Consider the following 21,457-nt stretch of genomic DNA (forward strand, 5'->3'; position numbering starts at 1 on the left):
ACACATGTGACGATATAATCATGTACATATTGCATACCGTGTTTCAGAGCGTGACACATGTGACTAACAAATCGTGTACATATTGCATACCGTGTTTCATAGCGTAACACATGTGACGATCATATCATGTACATCTTGCATACCGTGTTTCATAGCGTGACACATGTGACGATCAAATCATGTACAGCTTGCATACGTGTTTCATAGCGTGACACATGTTACGATCAAATCATGTACATATTGCATACCGTGTTTCATAGTGTGACACATGTGACGATCAAATCATGTACATATTGCATACCGTGTTTCATAGCGTGACACATGCGACGATCAAATCATGTACATATTGCATACCGTGTATCAAAGCGTGACACATGTGACGATCAAATCATGTACAGATTGCACACCGTGTTTCATAGCGTGACACATGTGACGATCAAATCGTGTACATGTTGCATACCGGTATTGCATACCGCAAAAATGTGTTCCTGCGATTCTCAAAAACTACCGAATCGCTTTGAGGAAATTTGACATCCACTTGTAAAAAAAGTTAATCTAAATATGTTTTTTCCTTTAAAAAACTTCATATGATAATAACACATAAAATAATTATTTGGCTATATGCTGCATTTTGTTTGTCTATCACACCCTTCGTCAGTTCATCCGTCCGTCCGTTTTCCATACACAAGAAATATATTTAAAAGTACATAGAGTATGAGTATGACATTTGGAATACTTATTTAAAGGGATTTAAGGATTATGCAGATCCCGTAATTTCTGCAAAAGTATAATGTCAAGTGACATATATGTTTAAATAAAAATAACACACAATGATGCATTTTCAAACGCTTGAACCGTTCTAGAAATAATAATGTCTAGTTAACATTTAATGGCTGATGACAAGCTTTATATGTAGCATGCGGTGTTATATGAACATGAAAACATATCCTTAAATATACGTCATAATTCATAGCAACAACATATATGTAAAATAATAGTCCTCTCCGTTAACTGCATTTTGTTTGCAATTTAAAGTTTAAGGTCAGAAATGCAACCCTGGCAAAAGTGTGCTTATGTAAATACAATCTTTATTATCTAAACGTACAACTCAAAAAATAAAATGTGCCTGAACACACCTTTATTTTGTGACAGGTGTGCACAGACCGCAACATCGTTTTACCATGGCGTATAGCAGAGTCACGAATTATCATAGATAATAGTTTTACGTGTCTGACTAAAAATAATAATTACGCGCACACTTAATTAATTACATATTTACGCAGTTCTTCAAATGTAAACAAAAGTTTTGCGTTTTTTTCTCTGGTTTGGTAAGTACAACCTTTAAAACGATAATATGAATGGACTTGAATTTCTATTAAAGTTATATTTTCAGTTAAAGGGACCATTTTCACGTTTCGGAAAATTGACAAAATAAGAAATAACAAAATTCGATTCGCAAATTTTCGTTGTAGTTATGATATTTGTGAGGTAACAGTAATACCATTTGCCATGCTTTAAAATATCCATACTATGCATCTTTTGACGAAAATTAAAAAGCGTCGCAACACGAAACGATTGAATAATTTGGCGAGTTTTGTTGTTGAACTTATATTTTGTTACACTACGAGGATTGCTTATATGAAGTATAAAGTACATCATTCATTGGAAGAGCACGGATGACCGAGTGGTCCAAGCGTTAGACTTTTACTCCAGGGGTCAGTGGTTCGAGTCCAGTTGGGGGTTACTTTTTGTCTTTCTTTAATGTTATTATTGTCTTTATACTGAAGCTTTTTAGATCCAATGTTTACGTTTATCAATATAAAGCATTTAATGACGAACTTCAGTACATGCCGACATCTGTGATAAGGTCCCTTTAAAGGTAATGTTAGATATTTTTAATGAAGGGGAGATATTGGACAACAATGCAATATTCTTTAATGATATAATGATATACTGTAAGTATACTGATCAGTCACAAGTTGTTGCCAGCGAAGAATAGGTCCCATTATTAATTGTTTTATATTAAAGTTGCTTATTTTACTGTCTGAGTAACATAGAAGTTACCGATTCATGAAAATTGTCTTTAAAATGCACACGAAGAACGATCGATGGAAAGAGCATCAATTTTGAAGATCGTAAATGTCCCCTTTTCACGTAATTTCAATCAGAGGTGAGATGCCGCCAAATGTCACCAAAATAAAGTTTTGGTTCGACATCGATGAAATGTATTTTATTTTTTTATCATTTCAGAACATTCTTAACATGGTGGTCTAAGATAACTATAGTTTAGTACAAGCAATACGAGTACATCACATATGCACGACACTTGTTGAAACGTGTTTTCATTATTTGTAAAGTTAAGAATTAATACATTCCAATTATCTGTCATTTTGCTTGATAAAAACTCCCCTTGAACATTGCATTCTTTGTTTTCAGAAGAATAATTAAAATCGTGCCAGATCGGAACGTTCTACACTGACTTCAAACTTCAAGATTGACGTTGCGTAACCAATTATTTCATTAGCAATTCGGGCGAGGGCTTAAGTGTACGTCATTAAATTGAAACTAAAGGGGCACGCATTGTTGCCTTCCAATTTAATGCGACCAGATTCGTTTTTGAGGGCCAGTGAAAAGAATGGTTGGACAAAGTGATGAAATGAAGTTCATTATAATAGTGTATAACGGATAATCAGCTTCAAGGGGATCTTTATATGACCTTTAGCTTTGTTTTTGCTATTGAAGGTATATGCTTTAATTAGTATTTTGTTAAAGATACATTACACGATGATGTATTTCTGCACATTGAACAGTTTGCCATTACTTATCTTTGTTTTGTTTCAGAGTGTTGTCCGATTTCGAAGATGAACCATTTAGTCACGTTGACGGTGGTTTTGTTGATACATGCGACTCGAGGACAGGGTAGGTTTTATTTTGGATAATGTTGTTGGCAGTCCACACAGACTAATTAGAGATAACACATTCCGCCTTTATGATATTTTTCGTTTGAAGATCTTTATTTTAAAGAAAAAAAATCAAGTTATGGCGCAAAGTGTCGTCGATATTATCCGATTCGGACTGCACAGGCTAATCTGGGAGACACTTAACGCACATGCATGAAACCCCCTTTTCACAGAGCACGGCCCATATTTTCTTTTTCCCATAAGTTTTCAATTTTAACTGTACTCCGAATTAATGATCGTCGCTTTCCAGATTTCAGTCGGATAGTATTATTAAGTGAAGTGTATATTATTTATATTGTATTATATATCATTATATATATATATATATATATATATATATATATATATATATATATATATATATATATATATATAGAATATGTTTCGTGCAAGCTATCCCACAGTATCGACGATGATCATAAGTATTTTGACATAAAATAGTTTTAATAGATTTCGCTGGTTAATTACTGAAAACCCGTTTAAAAAACGAACAAGAAATGAAACATTCGACCACAGCTACAACGAGTGAACAAGTGCATTTTAGTCGCTCTCTTTCTCTCTCTATATATATATGTACATATGATAATAAATTTCCATAATAAAAACGCAATAATTTAAATTAATTTGGTGTGCGCGTGAGTTTAATTGAAAGGAGTCTGTGAAAGCTTGTCACGATTTTTTTTATTGTTAGAAGCGGATTTGTTTTAACAATATCAGCCGAGCCATGAGAAAATCGGTCTATTGCCATAAACGCTCAGTGGAGCTTCTGAAACCATGTAAAGCTATAAAGTAAAATGTTTCGCGATTTCATGAGCGGACAGGGTGGCCCCTAGCTAGACTGCGCGTTAACATGTGAAATAAGACAAAGTGTCGCATGACGCAGCTCTAGTATAACTGATCATGCTGATGGGAATCTAAAGTTATGAATAATAAAAGCCTGCGTTTGTATGGTTTACTCATAATATCCCACCTTCCAAATAGCTAAAATCATCTATATCCATAATCTTAAACACCAACCTGACTCAAACAGTTAGATTAAATATAACTTGGTCATCCGCCTACATCTATCATGAAAGTTCGTAGAGAACCAAACAAAAGATGCCATTGTAAAGTATTTTCACTTGCGTTAGATAGTTATGCATTCTATGCATGCTACCATGATTTTGACACTCAAAGACTGACATGATTTCATTAAGAAATAACGGGGCATGATTTTTGGAGTAAATATGCTCAAGCGATCGGGAACTTTGTGTGATTCCTATGGGCTTTATATGTGTCTTTACTGGATCCAATATGGGATGCATGTAGATTCTATATCGGCTGCATATCGTTCAATTCTTTGGTAATGTTTTGTTTCTGTTTTGGCAGATTAATAGGCTGAAATATAATGGTAAAGAATATATATATTTTAATATAAATATAACATTTACATTTGTTTCTAGGAATACGCGTATAAAAAGCTGAAATACACCAAGAAAGTTAAACATAATTGGCGTACACGTCGTGACGTTATGAAGTTTTTTTGTAAATAATCCCTTTATTTGAAAGTTTCGCCTTTTACACATAATATGGACAATAAAAAACATGTAAACTGTAAGTCCGTAAGCGATAAACTGACGGTTTGATGAAATGAGTACCTAACTACAAAATGTAAGAACCGTTTTAAATGTATGTACACATAAAAACAGTTGCCAGTTAATACGTTAACATGTTCTCTTGTGTTGCATCTTTTAAAAAAGCACAAACACACAAACACTGGCTTTCAAAAAGTGAACACTATGAAAAGCATTTTAAAAGCATGTTGTCTAAAATCTTAGGATATTCGTCTTATTTTTAGCAGTGGCATTTGATCAAGGAACATATTTTGGTTTCATATGCTATAATGAGGAAAGGTTATCTATCGCATTTCAATCATAATTCATTTTATACTTTAATGTTTGAAACTGCGTAGGATGAATGTTCTCTATCTGGTTTGATTTATTCGCATATATTGTGAAAGATTTATATATATATATGAGTAAATTATATGGCGCCGCGAAAAGAAACGGGAAATAACGCTGACAAAATCGGTACGGATGAAATAAAAGCGTTCGTATTTTACTTTCATTAACTTAAGCCATCAGTATTTGATACAGCGTAATATCTGTCGATATTTGACGTTACTCAATTATTACAGAAAAATAATAAACTTAATTATTTGCTAATACTTGGAAAGCAAACATTTACGTCTTAGGTTTTCATAAATGTAATATGTACTTATTTCTGAACCTCTCGTATTGCAGAACACAAACCAAGTTAAATTGACACTTTAAATTATAGGTTATATACTATCATCGTGCATCTAAATGTACGCTCTTGCAGGATAACATGTGATTGATAGCAATTGTATTTATGCTATTTGTTCCAGATGAGCCGCCTCCTATATTTCCTGTCCCGCCGCCGCCAATACCGCCGTTTTTGTTGGATCGGTCTGAGAATATAACCGAGGTCAACGCAAGTAAGGTCACCGACGTCATGCAGAATGCTACAAGTGACATAGACATAAATGCACTGAGCGATGTTTCTATCACTAATGAAACTGTAAATAGCACTTCAAATGATGTTGTTAACGCAAGAGATGGAAACACTTCGTTTGTCGAAACTAACAATGTTTCAGACAATGCAATCGCTGTCAATCAGGCGGAAAACGAAACTTTACCGGCGGATCACTTTTCCTCAAATATATCATTGAATAGAATCAAAGAGGAAAATGAATCATTGAGTGGTGTGCACGCGGATACAAACGGTGCCCAACTTAAAGAACTTAAATCGGCTGAAACTACCTCAGTGAATGTGTCCATCAATTCAAGTGATATTATTAGTTCAAATATTACGTCGGTATCAGAGACATTAGGAATACAGGCAGATGATGCTGCGACCAGTCCAGGAATGCCAGAAATCCAACTAAGTGTTAATAATGATACAAATAATATAACAGGGGCTGAAGTCATTATGGCCGAAATTCTTTCACTCACAGAAAACCTTTCTCGCAACGACAGTGAAATAATAGCTCCTTCGACACCACAGAATCAAACAGAAATACATTTAGTGGACTCAACAACCTCGTCAGCACCTCAATTCCTGGTGAATCTCCCCCCTCCTCCTATTCCTGTTCAACCTTCCTCAAAATTGGAAGAAAAGCCTGGAAATGCTACCACCGAATTAATGGAAAAAATAATACATGATACAAATAATATAACAGAGGCTGAAGTCATTATGGCCGAAATTCTTTCACTTACAGAAAACCTTTCTCGCAACGACAGTGAAATAATAGCTCCTTCGACACCACATAATCAAACAGAAATACATTTAGTGGACTCAACAACCTCGTCAGCACCTCAATTCCCGGTGAATCTCCCCCCTCCTCCTATTCCTGTTCAACCTTCCTCAAAATTGGAAGAAAAGCCTGGAAATGCTACCATCGAATTAATGGAAAAAATAATACAAGAACTTTCTAATTTGACACAAAATGAAACAAACACAAAACCTCAGTTGTTGCACGACCCATTAACATCAAATAGGACGACTACGGGTATCAATCAGACGGACTACATTTTAACAGAGTCAGAATTGGAGTCAACTACACTTTCAATGGTATTATCAGACGTTTTAGAATCAAGAGAAGACGTGAATAAGACAATTATGCCATCAGAAAAGAATACTACATTAGAAGATATTAAAGACCAACAAAATCTTATTCCACCTGCCATTGTAGGTACTGTCAATCAGACACAACCGCAAGCAGACTTGACAATAGATTCTGTAAGTAAACTAAAACCAGTTGATGAACACGTTGCAATAGTTGATTCCATTAGTCCAAACTTACTCGGAACAGGTACTGCAAATATTTCTGTGCAGCAAACTATTCCCAGACCAAGGCAATTGAACGATTCTGATGTAGGTGAATCGCCATTTCAAGAGACAATTAGAATAACTGATTCAACAGCGAACGGACAACAGCCAGAAGGAAGTACACCTCTATCAACTATTGCAATTACGACACCTCTTGTAAAAATGACACAAACGCCGTTACTGAAAAAGGGAACTGATGCGATTTCTGTCAATCTTCCACCGCCACCAGAGCATCCACCTCCTATATTCTCTGGCAACCAAAGGCCTCCGATATATACTGAAAGTTTTCCAGATACAGGATTCTTTCAAAATCCGAATATTCAGGTTGTTCCGATAACGCATTCGACGACAACTGAAGCTACTTTACCTCCGATAAACGTGCCAAGCTTTGTGAAACAACATTCCATAGCGGCTGACAAGTCAACATCTAAGTGGAACGAAAACCAAGTTGGTGCGCCTGTGTATGAACATGACCCACGCTTCATGAATACTCTTGAACTTGCAGCCTTTGCACTACAGCAATCTCAAAAAAGACTTAATCCTCTGTTTGGGAATGCAAGGACGAATGTACCATCGGCGGGGTTTAAGGAAACGACAGACAAAGTAACACTATCATCAACTTCAATTTTAACAACAACCACACGAACTAACATATTTACAGCAATTCAATCGCCATTAAAGCAAGAAGTTCCTTTTGTTGCACCAAATGAGAGATTTTCATTACCTAGAACACCAGATGTAAATAAAATACCAGTACCAAAAGCTAGTTTAGCAGTACCCACGACAGCACAACCAACCATACCTCTGCAACATGATTCTAATCAAATACCGGAATTTTTGCGCGTTTTACAAGAACAGCAACATGCCGCAACAAAGGCACCAACTTCAACTATTTCTGTAATTGACAACAAGAAGTTTTTTAACACTAAAGAATTGCTGATGCTGTATGGGATAGGAGTACATCATCAAACACAGCAGGGTGTTTTTCTAAAAAGCACCACCACAAGCAGACCGTTTATTGTCACTACAACAACCGAAGCAACTAATGCATCAAAATTCTTTAACGCACATTATCTGCTTTCACATATTGGTGTAGACATCTATCCAGTTGAAACCAAATCGTTATCTCAAAATATAATCTCGGGTCAAAATAGAAATACATCCGAAATCACTTATTCTGTGGAAAGTACAGCATCGCAACATTCAGGTGAAACTCCTGGGTTAAAGTCAGATGCTCAAGGGATTAAAATTTTAATGGCAAATGCATTTGATACAAAGCCATCAACTCCACTTCCCGAACTTGTCTTAAAAGTTGTGAATGAAAGAGCTAGACAAACAGAGATTTCGGAGCTCATCCCGTTTCTGAAGAATGCGGTTGAAACAAGGGCATCTACTCCGCTTCCTGTTCTCGTCTCCGCACTTTTAAATCAGAAAACCAGACAAATGGAAACGCGACCTCTGTCAATTTATGAGCAGCTTCCGCAGCATAGCTTCTTGGTTGATCCACCAAGACAAGATGCAAAACCAAATTTAAATACATTTGTGAATGATCAGTCTTGGCAACAGAACAACAATAATCATCTTAAAAGTCAAATGAGCTTTATTGATCCCAAACACCAATCAGACAACAAACAGCAACAACTACAGCAACAGCAACAGATAATTTTCATGGACGATAAACCGAGCCAACAAAACATTAATGCTGCCATCAACAGACAGACGGATCCGATGACTTCTAAATTCTTATTTCAGCCCCGAGATCACGTCTTTGGTGAAACCGCCATCCAAGTGCAAAGTAATGAACATGTCCGGATGTTAAAGGAAAGATTCAATAGAAAATGGTCTCAATTAAACAGCGAGTCAATTCAAACACAACCTATTGTCAATGTTCAGATAGAAACGCCTCCGGCATCTGTAGAGGTACAAGCAAATCCAACTAGCATGAATACCAAAAATTTGTTTTCTGTTATCTTTAATCGTGGTCAAAAATCACTAGAATATATGGATATAAATCATATTACAAATAACAGCGCTTTATCAGCGCAATCTCAAAAGGAACCATCCGTAAATGATGAGTTTCAAAGGCAAAAACAAGCTCTTCTCGAACAGCAGAGCAAAATGGAGCAAGCGCAGCGACTGGAACAACAACGTCTCCTAGAGATACAACAACGCCAAGACCATGAACATTTGTTAGAAGTTCTACGAAAGCAAGAACACGAGAAAAGACAGCGGTTGATGGATGTACAGAAACGGGAGGAACAACAACAGGAAAAACTGATGATGGAGGATCGGATTCGTAATGAACGTCGACGAGTTGCGTTGGGGTTAGACCAAATACCCAGAGAAGCAGATCTGTCGCCACCATTTTCTTTAGCATTGCTTACGGGTAAAAGCGAGGTGAAATCTGACTCGAACATTGTTAGATCTGAATATCGTCATGATTATTCACCTGCTGGTGCATTGTCGAGTATTGAAATTTTTAAGGCACCGGGATTTCATAGAAGACAAAATCCAAACATCATACCAACGCCTTTAACTACGACATTAGCAACAACAGCTTCGACAATAATGGATCACTGGCATGCTCGATTTAATCAACGTGATTTACACGAGCATCTTGGTGTCCCATATCAGATAGATTTATCACGCAAAACGCATGCGCAGTCAAATCAGAATCAACCCACAGAGGTGATCGACAAAATAACTGTAAGTCCTGTTATTTTGCAATTTACGACTCAATATGCTTCTACGACAACATCAACAACTCCAGCGACGTCAGTTACAAGAGCACCAACGACAACAACTGTACCCCCAATATTACAAACCGCAGATCCTAACCCTCCTCCAATTTTCGACACAAAAGTTCAGTTCACGTTCATGCCAATGCCAAATATAGAAAAATCCACCAAACCTACCGTTTCAAAGGCTTCTGCCAATGGATCCAATCCAGACGAAATATTGCCTGTAAATTTTGACAGTATGTATGGATTTTAGTGTTAACGCGTGAAATATATAATAAACCGCTATAATTATTTTTTACGTGAGATTGAATTATCGTTTAAATGTTTTATACCATAAAAACACGAATTGCTTAAATATATATTTTTATGTGCACAGTGAACACGTCTACAAGACGTTTGACAGTCCCATAATTACTTTTTTTTATAAATTATGAGGTAAACAACATCAGATTATGTTTATTTCAGAGCGATGTCAAGGATGCGTGTTTGTTAATGATCGCTGTCTGTTACCGGATCGCGTGCATTGTCATCAGTACGTGGAATGCGTGCGACAAGGTCAAACCGTTCGAGCCTTCAACAGAGAATGCGCATTAGGCTCGTTCTTCGATAGAAAAACGTACATATGCGTCGATCCAAAGAATGCCGACTGTCCTACGGGTACAAATAAATTGTGAAACATGTCCATAATGACATTATTTTGATAAGATAAATTCCTGTCGTGGAAGAATAACGGTAGTTATGGACATGGGCAGAATAAATGTTGCATTCGTTTTAAATGACAGTTAGCGCCATTTCACATTATAACTACAGGCTCATATAATAATGTTTATTTTGTAAGTTGATCTAAAACAAATCAAATACAAAGTTTGAACTACAATTACTTTTTCCAGAAAATTATATATGCTCATTTTTGCAAGAAGTTGAGCAATTAAAAATTGCATTATGTTATGCACTCAATTCCACTTTGGTTTATTTACAATCGCGTATTCTATTCTCGCAGACCGTTGTCGCGAGCCAGGAACCAAGTGGTATACCATCCACGGCCATTGCAAGCACTACTGGTCCTGCGGGCTACGAGAGGGTGGGGCGCCTTATGCCCAGAGTTCTTGCTGCCCGGATATGGGTGGATTCGTAGACGACGTGGGGTGTGTTGAAAATAAAAACTGCACTGACTCATGCGAGAAGCCAATCCAGATGGAAGGGCCAGCAGGTATGATCAATATATAAGGCAGTGCATAATTCAATGTTTATGCCTTATCTATTATTCAGACACATACTTCTCTTAAAATAGGTTACACGTGTATGATACATCACAATAATTCAAAAAAAGTTTATATATGCATCTTATCAATTAAAAGTTTTGTCTGAAAACGCGCTAGTAAATACATGTTTTTGTAAATTGGGATTTAAAAACAACAAGAATGAAATATATTTTAAATTGTATGTTATCTGTGGTTATCCAAGACTGTATAATCAAGATCATGAATCATTGTACCAAATACATATACCTCCATATTCATTACTAGGCTGCCTCCTGCGTAAAACAGATAAGCCATCCGTATATTTTGACGGAAATGCAAATATAGAGCGCCCATGCGCCCCAGGGACCATATTCAATGAGCGTGCATGCACATGCGTGCAAGATGTTGCCATAGAGCGCAGTCCAAACAAGCCTGGAGGTAGTTTACAAAAGATCAAAATCCAGTTAATACTACATATATACATATAACTGAATGTGAAACAGACACTTAACTGTGTCAGGGTCGGGATTGGGAAAAGAGCTATGAACTGCTTATTAAACCTCCAGATGAAAAAAACATAAACAAAATCTATGTGCAAAGATCCATTTATTCACGTTTAACAATCATACATAGTCTTGTTTGAGTTCCAATTAAGACTTACTCGGTTCGGCTCCTCATTTATTTTATTTTCGTCCTTACTAAAATTTACAAATCGTGTTCTTAGATTCCCGCGCCTTCATATTTAAGTAATTTGCAACAAGCATGCACTACATGGCGCGTACATATGCCGCTGTTTTTTGATTTCACAATACAGCTCGCTTTGCATACAAAAGGGTCAAGCAAGACTGGGTTTGGTGCTAGCTTGTATGTTATGTAAGCTTTAGAGAGCGTAAATGCATCGTTGCCCACGCATGCACAATCAATTTCATATGGAGCCGGTTGAAGTAAGCCTTTTTAAGACATGTTTTTCCAAGTACATGTACATGTTTCCACATTAATCCGACGCCTGCAATCTAAGCATTTTAGATATGTATACGCAATTTTAAGGATGCCATCTAAAAACGCAAACATAAAATGTAGGCCAATATTACGTTTTAACTTTTAAAATCGTTTTAATAAGATGCTTACTTAATAAAAGAGTTTTCTATATCAGGACATTGTATAAGTGTTAATAATACAGACGAATGTTAGTCGTTACAATACAATACCTCTTGACAGAACAAAACAACAGCCGTTATGACTGTAGCAGATAAATCGCAATTCCTGCTTAGAATGAATAACAGTTTTGCTTTTTATTCTGAAAAGTTTAAAAAGTCAATCTTTGATAAGTTGGATGAGAGGACAAAACATTGAGATTAAAGCGAGTCTATACGATTTTTATATGTGTTAAATTGTAATATATTGATAAAAATATGTTACAATAACATAAAATAGGCAAGAAAAAATATACATAAAGAACGAATTTAATGAAATGCAGCAAAGACAAATTAGCGCCCCGAGCCGATTGTGACGAAGATATTTTCCTACAACAACCGAAGCATTCATCTTTTTATTAGGATCGGAGTTAGTGTTCTTGTGTCGTATGAATAGATATCGTTGCAGAAATTTGAAATGAACCATTAAACTTAATTTAGTTCACATCGTACATGCATGATATACATGCTGACGAATTCGACTGTACAGACATTTTCAATTTCAGAATTAAAGATCTGGCTTATTTCGCATTTTTCGACACATGTTCTTTTTAACTTTTATTTTAATTTTTATTAAAATATATGTATAATAAGATTTTTACACATTTTATATAAATTAATAAATATTTGACAAAATCGTATAGTCTCGCTTAAATAATTCGTCAGGAAATCACGCTGAGATTAAGCAAAAGAATCTGGATTGTAATTCTAATTATTTTAATACAAAACGAATTGCTGTGAACGGTCTCTGTTTTGTGAACCATTTCATATTTTATTTCCATTTGTTCATATGAAAGGTTCGGTGTCTGTTGTAGAGAATAGTGCGAACGTTTGCTTGCGATAGAAATGGTGATGGGTGATTAGTCTTGATCTTCGTCATTAACATAAGCACATACCTCATTTTGTTTCATGCACTTGTTATTAAATTCATACTCTTAGTTCGTTTACGTATCGCATGTCTTTCCGCTAACATTTATTTTACATAAACACTGGATTGTGAATAAATAAATAACAATATAAATTTAAATATACATGAATTAAAATGTATTCAATTTTTATGGATACGTTTGAAAATGTAGATTTTATAAGTGATATAGTACAATTATATTTTTCATGAACGACTACAGTAGATCAATATAACAAATTATGCTAAAATCGAATGTTCCCTACTGTTTAAGTTTACACATGCTTCAATCCACAAACTGTTAAAGGGATCTTTTCACGCTTTGGTAAATTGACAAAATTGAAAAAAGTTGTTTCAGATTCGCACATTTTCGTTTTAGTTATGATATTTGTGAGGAAACAGAAATACTGAACATTTACCATGGTCTAATATAGCCATTATATGCATCTTTTGACGATTTTAAAACCTAAAAATTATAAAGCGTTGCAACGCGAAACGATTGAATAATTTGGAGAGTTCTGTTTTTGTCGTTAAATTTTGTGAAACTACGAAGATTGCTTATATAATGTATAAAATACGTCAAGTATGTGTACTCGGCGGAATAGCTCAGTAGGTTAAAGCGTTTTTACTTCAGGACTCTGGCAGGACTCCAGGGGTCACTGGTTCGAAACCTGCTCCGGGCAATGTTCTTTTCCTTTTTTTAATTTTATTCTTGATTTTTTACTGGAGCTTTTACGATCCAATGTTTACATTTATCAATATAAAGCATTTAATGAATAAGTTAAAAAATGACAAAATCTGTGAAAAGGCCCCTTTAATCTATGCCGTTTAATCAGAATAAGTCACGACAGTATTCTCCCTTACTTTATAACCTTCTAACTTCGAAACGCAAACTAAACACTCTGGTCTCAATTACAATAAACGTTTTCTCTTGTATCAGTAATGTCATATTGCCAGTGATTTTTCACACACTAACATGGCGTTAAATAAAACGTTAGCGTTAAAATGCTTTTATCCTTGTTATACCTCCTATCGGTCGGATATGGATGCCTTTTTTGTCGCACGAGTCAAAGTTAGCCATGCATAATTTGTCGAGTGTTTTTATCTGGTAAACACAACAATGTCATAACAAATATAATAAACAAGGTAACCCGGTAAACCGCACGTATACCTCCAACATTACCGAGGCAATACATGTCTAGTAATCTTATATATTTTTTAACAGTCAGTAATGAAAGAGTTATTACTGTTCGGCAACTGTTATCTCCCCTGTTATGTGTCTTTATGGTATAAATAAGGCAAATATTCATTTCTACCAGATGTTGAACATTCTTTTTAGATCTAATCAGTTACTTTTTCTTAGTATTTGGAGCCTATACACTTTTATGCACAAATGGAAATTCCATTAATTATATTCAGTAAGCAAAATGAAAAATTAAACAGTAAATAACTTACTTAGTTTTGAATCGCATCGCATCGATAATTATTGTCTAGTTTTATTGTTTATTTTGGTATGTGATAAAAGCTTTTATTGGAAACTGTCAAATCAATATCGAAATGTATTGAACTGTATATTTAAATGAAGTTGATTCTTTAGCTGGTACGTGTATGCCGTTACTGGCTGTGACGTTTACCGGGAACCAGGTCGCGGATGATTCCCACCAGAAGCAGCACATCGGCGTCGACGGCGTCAGCTCTTCGGTTGAAGGTCATGGAATCTTTACCGGAAATAGTCGCCTTGTTCTTTGGCGATATGCTAACCACATGCTACCACTCGTGTTTGCTATAAGGTATTTAATTGCAAGACGATTTCCAATGGATGTTTGCAAAATTATATGTACATTTACTTCCGTTATGATCGACAGAAGGAAACGCTATGTAAAGTTGTCTTAATAATCGTTTACTGAAGAAGGCCTTTGGCCGAAATATTTAATAAAAGAGTAAATGTATGAAGTTTTTATATGTACATCAGTTGTTAAATTTTCATCAAAAACGCAAGAGTATATCACGGTTGAAATAACACATGAGGTAATTATCCTCTCATTAACGAACAACAAACCGTTTAAGCAATGTGTTCACAGATTATCAAAATGACGATTTGCCATGTTTTTTTCCTTTCTAAAATTGTAATCTTGTTTTATAGTGAATCTCTTCAAATCCGACGTTAACACATATAAATCTAAAGGCGTTATAACCGAACTTTAAAAAGAAATACTCTTTGAAAAAATCTTTTTAAGAATGTGTTTTCATGAATTTCGAAAAAGTTTTAGTATACGCTTTTAAAAACGTGATTTAGCCTTAAAGAAATAATAAAAAAGAAATGTAAGTTCGTGTGTGGGGAAAAAGCGACATACCAAAAGAATAATAGCATCGGTCATTTTATCTTTTATACGTATCACATACAATAATTTACAAACATCGTATGACTTGTATACTTTTTAATCATTTTCAGATTTAGCTTTTTGAGCCAGAATACGGAGCCTCGTTTTCAAACGCTGATTTCAAACTGTGACGATAAGACCAGCCGGGAGCCATCTTTGGAGATCTCCATAGACACTCAGTACCAGGAGGTGATCTTTAAAGTAGATACATACGAGGGCGTGGCCAAGAGGTTCAAAATTATGTACAACGTACGTATTGAATTGAGCTTAAACAATCAAATAATGCATACAAATGTACATACGCGTCTAGTTCTGAGAAAACTGGGCATAATGCATGTGCGTAAAGTGTCGTCCCAGATTAGCATGTGCAGTCCGCACAGTCTAATCAGGGACGACACTTTACGCTTTTTTTAGTTTCAAGGAAGTCCCTGCTTACCGAAAATCAAGTTTAGGCGGAAAGTGTCGTCCCTGATTAGCCTATGCGGGTTGCACAGGCTAATCTGGGACGATACTTTACGCACATGCATAAAGCCCAGTTTTCTCAGAACGCGGCTCATATAATGTTTTTATCGCACCAACGATGCCATTCAATGCTCGAATCATTTCGAAAGCCTTGCTTTTAATATCCGCGTTTATAAACCTGTGAGATCGTCTCCAATAATTAAATGTGACATGTTTATATTTGTCTACACTTATTATAAGATCAAATGTGTCTGGAATAGTGCTTATCATCTACACATTATTTTTGTCTTTGTACGTTTGTAGTTGAATTGCTCATACTATGTTATGATAGATTTGTGTGAAAATAGATGTTGTGACACCAATATACTTGTGGATATATACACGCTCACAAATTGTCGTTCCTTTTGCAGAAAACTAAATGGAATGAAGTAGCTCTCATTTACGACGGAGAAAGGATCGTTGGCTCAGTAGACAGGCGTGCTAGGAACATGCTTGGTAGTGGTAAGGAGATGTTTGCTGAAGCTTCTAGCGTCCTAAAATGTACAAATGACTTTTCCACTTCGTCTTAAATTACCGGTATACGCAATGTATTGTTAAGCATATCATTAACTGCTGTAATTCAGCCTTAGTCGCATTGTACATAACTGTGTAGCAAGGCATGCATAGATTTTCGTAAATGTAAGAAAATGTTTGTGCTTATTTTATTTTTATTTTATGTTAACTGTTTCGGCATGAATCTAATTTTCACCCATTTACATCAATACATATCTACAACATACTCAATATGATTGTAAAGGATTGCAAAACAATAAAACATTGTGTTAATACTGTATAGACCCAATTAAACACATTTTTCATAGATTTAATTATATCGGTAATTAAAAAAAAGAATTTAATACAACGCCCCCCCCCCCCAAAAAAAAAAAAAATAAATAAAAAAATAAGTAAATAAAATAACATAATTGTGCACGCGTATGAATTTTCACATTATTTCACGTGTCGTTGAACAGTTCTTTCGATGTATTCAATAATACTTTTACCGTTTATTTCTTATGCGTACTTATATTATATATATTTACTTTCTGAAAAACATGTTTACGTTTCGGACGAAAGTAAGTAATATGTTATGTCGCCCAATTATTGTGCACTTAAGATCATGCTTGTCTTTTCTTTGATCAGGTGGAATAGAGACCCGACCACAGCCTATTGGCATCGGAATGTGTTCCAACTCCAATGGTTTCAAAGGATTAATTGATGATGTAAATATACCTGTACACTTATTATTCATAATTACATCAAAAATAGTCAGCTGTATATGCACTTTGTGTTTTATGTTCTTTGCTATCATATAAAGTATTTGATTGTCAACATCTTAATTTATATCAAATTTTAATTTAGTCGACGTATACCACACATTATATTGGTAATCCGTCTATAAACGCATTCAACCTTAACACATATACGTATTGCACCTACACGCACATTTGATGTTTAAAATTTTAAAGCAAAACCCAATATTGTCTTACAGGTAAATATCTACGAAGACTGCATACCTGATGAGATGTTTGGGATTTTCATGTCCGTTTTGGAATAGACCCTTATACAAATGTACTCCAGTCACGTTTGGAAGGGAAGGTGCCCAATGGCATGTATTGCCGATTTAACGCATATACAAGTTGAATTGATCTGTTGTTTGAAATTCGAGCGCTGTACTGAGGACTCGACAGTGATCAACACGTAGAGTGAACATTCTGATATGGATGCCTATGATATGATGGAAACCCCATTACCTCAGTGAATATACGTTTGCAGCATGTATCTTGTTGCGACAAAGTACCGAACACAATGACTACCCATTTCGTCATATATTTATGTTACAAACCGCAGCATGTATCTTGTTGCGGCAAAGTGTTGAAAATTACGGCAAACCATTTAGTCAAATATTTATACATACAAACTCTGAAACTGTTTAATCAGATTCATGTGCTCAATTTGTTCTGTTCTGTAGGTCATTACGTTAATTAAAGGCCCACACTTTTATTCATTTGATCCTAAGCAGTTTACGCAAGCTTCTGATTGGTCTGCTGCAGAGGTGTATACAGAGAAAAGTGAAAGCTTCTTTATCCAGACAAAATGTATCTCTTTTTATATTTCACTTACATGATAACTAATGTGTTGCTTTTTTGTTCGATACATTGAACAATAACAAGTAGCTAAGTCAGTTGTATTTTTTTTTCAAAAGGTATATATTGTTATATGTCAATATGTTGATGACAAAACACATTCAGCGGTATGATATTTTTAAAGACACTTTTTCGTCACGGCATATTCTGAGTAATGTAAATTTGAACGCACATTTTTCCCTGTGTATACAACATTATAGTCTTAAGAAATATATAATAGGTCCGCAGGTAGCTGAACCTAATTTTCGTTATTAAACGTAATATAATACATATAAAACAAAATTTCATTTTCTACACTTGTATTAAAGATAAAAAGATTTAATGAAAACTCTTGTCCACCAAGTTTACTACGCACTATGACACAGTTAATTCAACCAATCAAAAATAGTCTATGAGGCCAAATAGTTCCAGACCAGCATGCGCAGTCGCAATCTGGTGAGGATATGCCCTATCAGCTTATGAAACCCCGACATCTTGCATCAATATACAGTGGACAGCGTATAGCAAAAGCCCCATTTTCGCATATCGCGGCTTAAGACGTCTGAACAAATGATTCGAGGTTGAAAAAATATGCCATACATATTACTCTTTTATTTAAATAATAAATACGCCTAATACTCGACAGGTTAATTCATTCAATAATAGTCGTTTATGTATTAATACATTTTATTTAAAAAAAAATGTCACAACTGTATTTTATGTTTTCATGTAAATATAAATACCTTATTGACTATAAATAAAGCATATTTACCTTATACAAATGTGTGTGTATCACTATATATCATTATCTGATTTCGCAAAGGATGTGCTGTCGAGTGCTATTTCTATAATTTATTTTATTTATGTTAATAATACAAAAATAGCATCGATATATTGAAGTAAATGGTATTTTGAATGAGTGGTCGCAATACCTATCCGCATATACACGTACAAGTCTTTTGTAAATTCAGTATTTGAAAAACAAAAGTTTATAATATATGTAGCCATCGCTTGAAATCAAACCATGTTTATTTGTGAAGTAAATCGAACGCGCTTAAAACTAGATCATTTAGGATTTGTATCGAAGCGATGAGCGCTATTTAAGTTATTCATTCATTGTCAAAATACTAATTGAAACCGCTACAAACGCTTCTTACTTTAATTACTTTATTCAAAGTCATCGATAAATCAAATTATATGTCAGATAAATGAGTCGCGTTTTGAAAAAAACTGGGCATAATGTATGTGCGTAAAGTGTCGTCCAAGATAAGCCTGTGCAGTCCGCACAGGCTAATCAGGGACGACACTTTCCGCCTTAACAAGATTTTCGGTATGGAGGGACTTCATTAAAAAATACCATAAATGCGGAAAGTGTCGTCCCTAGACATCCCTAATTTTGGAAATAAAATGATCCAATTTAGAAGGATGGGAGAGTCCACTAGGCATAAATGGGTTAAACCTTATGTACCTGACTGTATATACGATATTTTTAAAGTGATTTGTAGTACTTGTGGTTTTGAAGACAAGAGTACAACTTAACACTTAACTTATTAACCCATTTATGCCAGTGGACTCTCCCATCCGTCTAAATTGGATCAATTTATTTTCAAAATTAGGGATGTCCAGTATATTAATTTCTATATTTAGAATATTTCGTACAGAAATTCCGTTAAGCAAACAACCCAGACCCATCGTGCGGCTTCTCATCTGGGTCTACGCTGTTTGCCAAGGCTTTTTTTCTAGACGCAAGGCATAAATGGGTTAAGGAAGCCCAGATTATTTAAAATGACTTACACTTCTTGTTGTAAATTGTCTGTATATACCAGTACCATGTATTTACGTCTCCAATGATAGGTGGTTTTTATTTGAATTATAAAACTTGCGCACCGTTGCAAAGAAAAAACACACACAACTAAAACTTTATTTCAGGCTCACTCCTGAATGAAATTTAAAGGGGCCTTTTCACGTTTGGGTAAATTGACAAAATTGAAAAAGTTGTATCAGATTCGCAAATTTTCGTTTTAGTTATGTTATTTGTGAGGAAACAGTAATACTGAACATTTGCCATGCTCTAAAATAGCCATTATATGCATCTTTTGACTATTTAAAAACCCGAAAATTATAAAGCCTTGCAACGCAAAACGAATTAATAATTTGGAGAGTTCTGTTGTTGTCGTTTGTGAAACTACAAGAATTGCTTATATTAAGTATAAAATACATCTGGCATTGTATGCGGAAGGATGGCCGAGTGGTTTAAGTAGTAGACATTTTAATCCAGAAGTCCAGGGGTCAGTGGTTCGAGCCCTGCTGACGGTTACCTTTTTTTCTTTTTTTAAACTTTATTCTTTATTTTCTACTGGAGCATTTTATATCCAATGTTTACATTTATCAATATAAAGCATTTAATGACAAACTTCAAAACATGCCAGAATCTGTGAAAAGGCCCCTATAATAAGTTCCGATCTACTACAGATTCGGAATAATCATCGCCGCACCATCGCATGAATACATGGCTTATTTGTTAGTCATATATCTCGATCAAGCAAAATGCTGATTTTGGTCGGTTAGTTAGAATATTTATATTTGGCATTTTGTGACACTGGTCGTACCAAGGCCAAGTACTTAGTCATGTTATGCAAAATGATAACAAAAATTGTACCTTATTTATAGCCATCAGATAGAGCTGTAATTTGACTAATTTCTCATATTAATTTTCGAGCATTGACATTTAAGGTTCTGCGCTGAATAAGCTTTGTTGATATTATCGAGAATACCGGTGAAAGTGAGGCTTAACTCGGCTACAGGAACTGAATTGATGTTTGCACCAAATGACTCTACATATTTTTCATTGTTCTTTGGTTAAGAAAGGGTTCGTTAGACATATCATCGAGTTAAGAAAGTACAGCGAATGTATTTATTGTTTATAATGTAACAACAGTCATGGATTTAAGAACGTTTCATGTAGATAATTTTAAATAACTATCGTGAGTATAGTTATGATAACAATTAGATACATATTATCCATGTGTTCATGATTTATTTATGAGACATATGATACTTTAAACCCTTATATCCTAAAATGATGGGCATTGGTTAAATTTGTTTTCATATAACTAAGATATATCATATTTTATTGAACACATACGGATGACATTCAATCCGTTTAAAACAAATCTTATAAAACAACATCAAAACAATATGTATTGCAATCAGGATATTTCATTTATAAAGGGCATAATAGAACTATATTGCGACGGATATTTCAATATTCCCAATATAAAGATAATATAATACATTATATGCGAATGCCAGTAATGCATGGCTTTATACCAACATTACCATTTATAGACAGATATATGTCGCTGTGCACATCATTTGTTGTCAAACAAGATGGCAACTTAAAGCTGACGATCTAATTACAATAAAGATGACAAATACGTCAAAAACGAGCGGCATTATTAGCACATGAATGCGATAGCTTGACAAATAACTCATACAATTATGTGGTCAAAAAGCACACTT

General features: G+C 34.9%; 1 protein-coding gene across 1 annotated transcript; it reads left to right on the plus strand.

The window, feature by feature from the left end:
* Nucleotides 1–8,969: 8,969 nt before the first annotated feature.
* On the plus strand, nt 8,970–18,628 carry LOC127834516 (uncharacterized). The gene is made up of 9 exons (XM_052360440.1): nt 8,970–9,828; nt 10,058–10,249; nt 10,593–10,802; nt 11,119–11,271; nt 14,528–14,720; nt 15,383–15,560; nt 16,184–16,274; nt 16,953–17,032; nt 17,302–18,628. The coding sequence occupies exons 1-9, from the start codon at nt 8,970–8,972 to the stop codon at nt 17,365–17,367; spliced, it is 2,022 nt and encodes a 673-aa protein (XP_052216400.1). The 3' UTR covers nt 17,368–18,628.
* Nucleotides 18,629–21,457: the final 2,829 nt, after the last annotated feature.

Source organism: Dreissena polymorpha, chromosome 1 (genome assembly GCF_020536995.1).
Source record: "Dreissena polymorpha isolate Duluth1 chromosome 1, UMN_Dpol_1.0, whole genome shotgun sequence".
In the NCBI taxonomy this organism is placed as follows: domain Eukaryota; kingdom Metazoa; phylum Mollusca; class Bivalvia; order Myida; family Dreissenidae; genus Dreissena; species Dreissena polymorpha.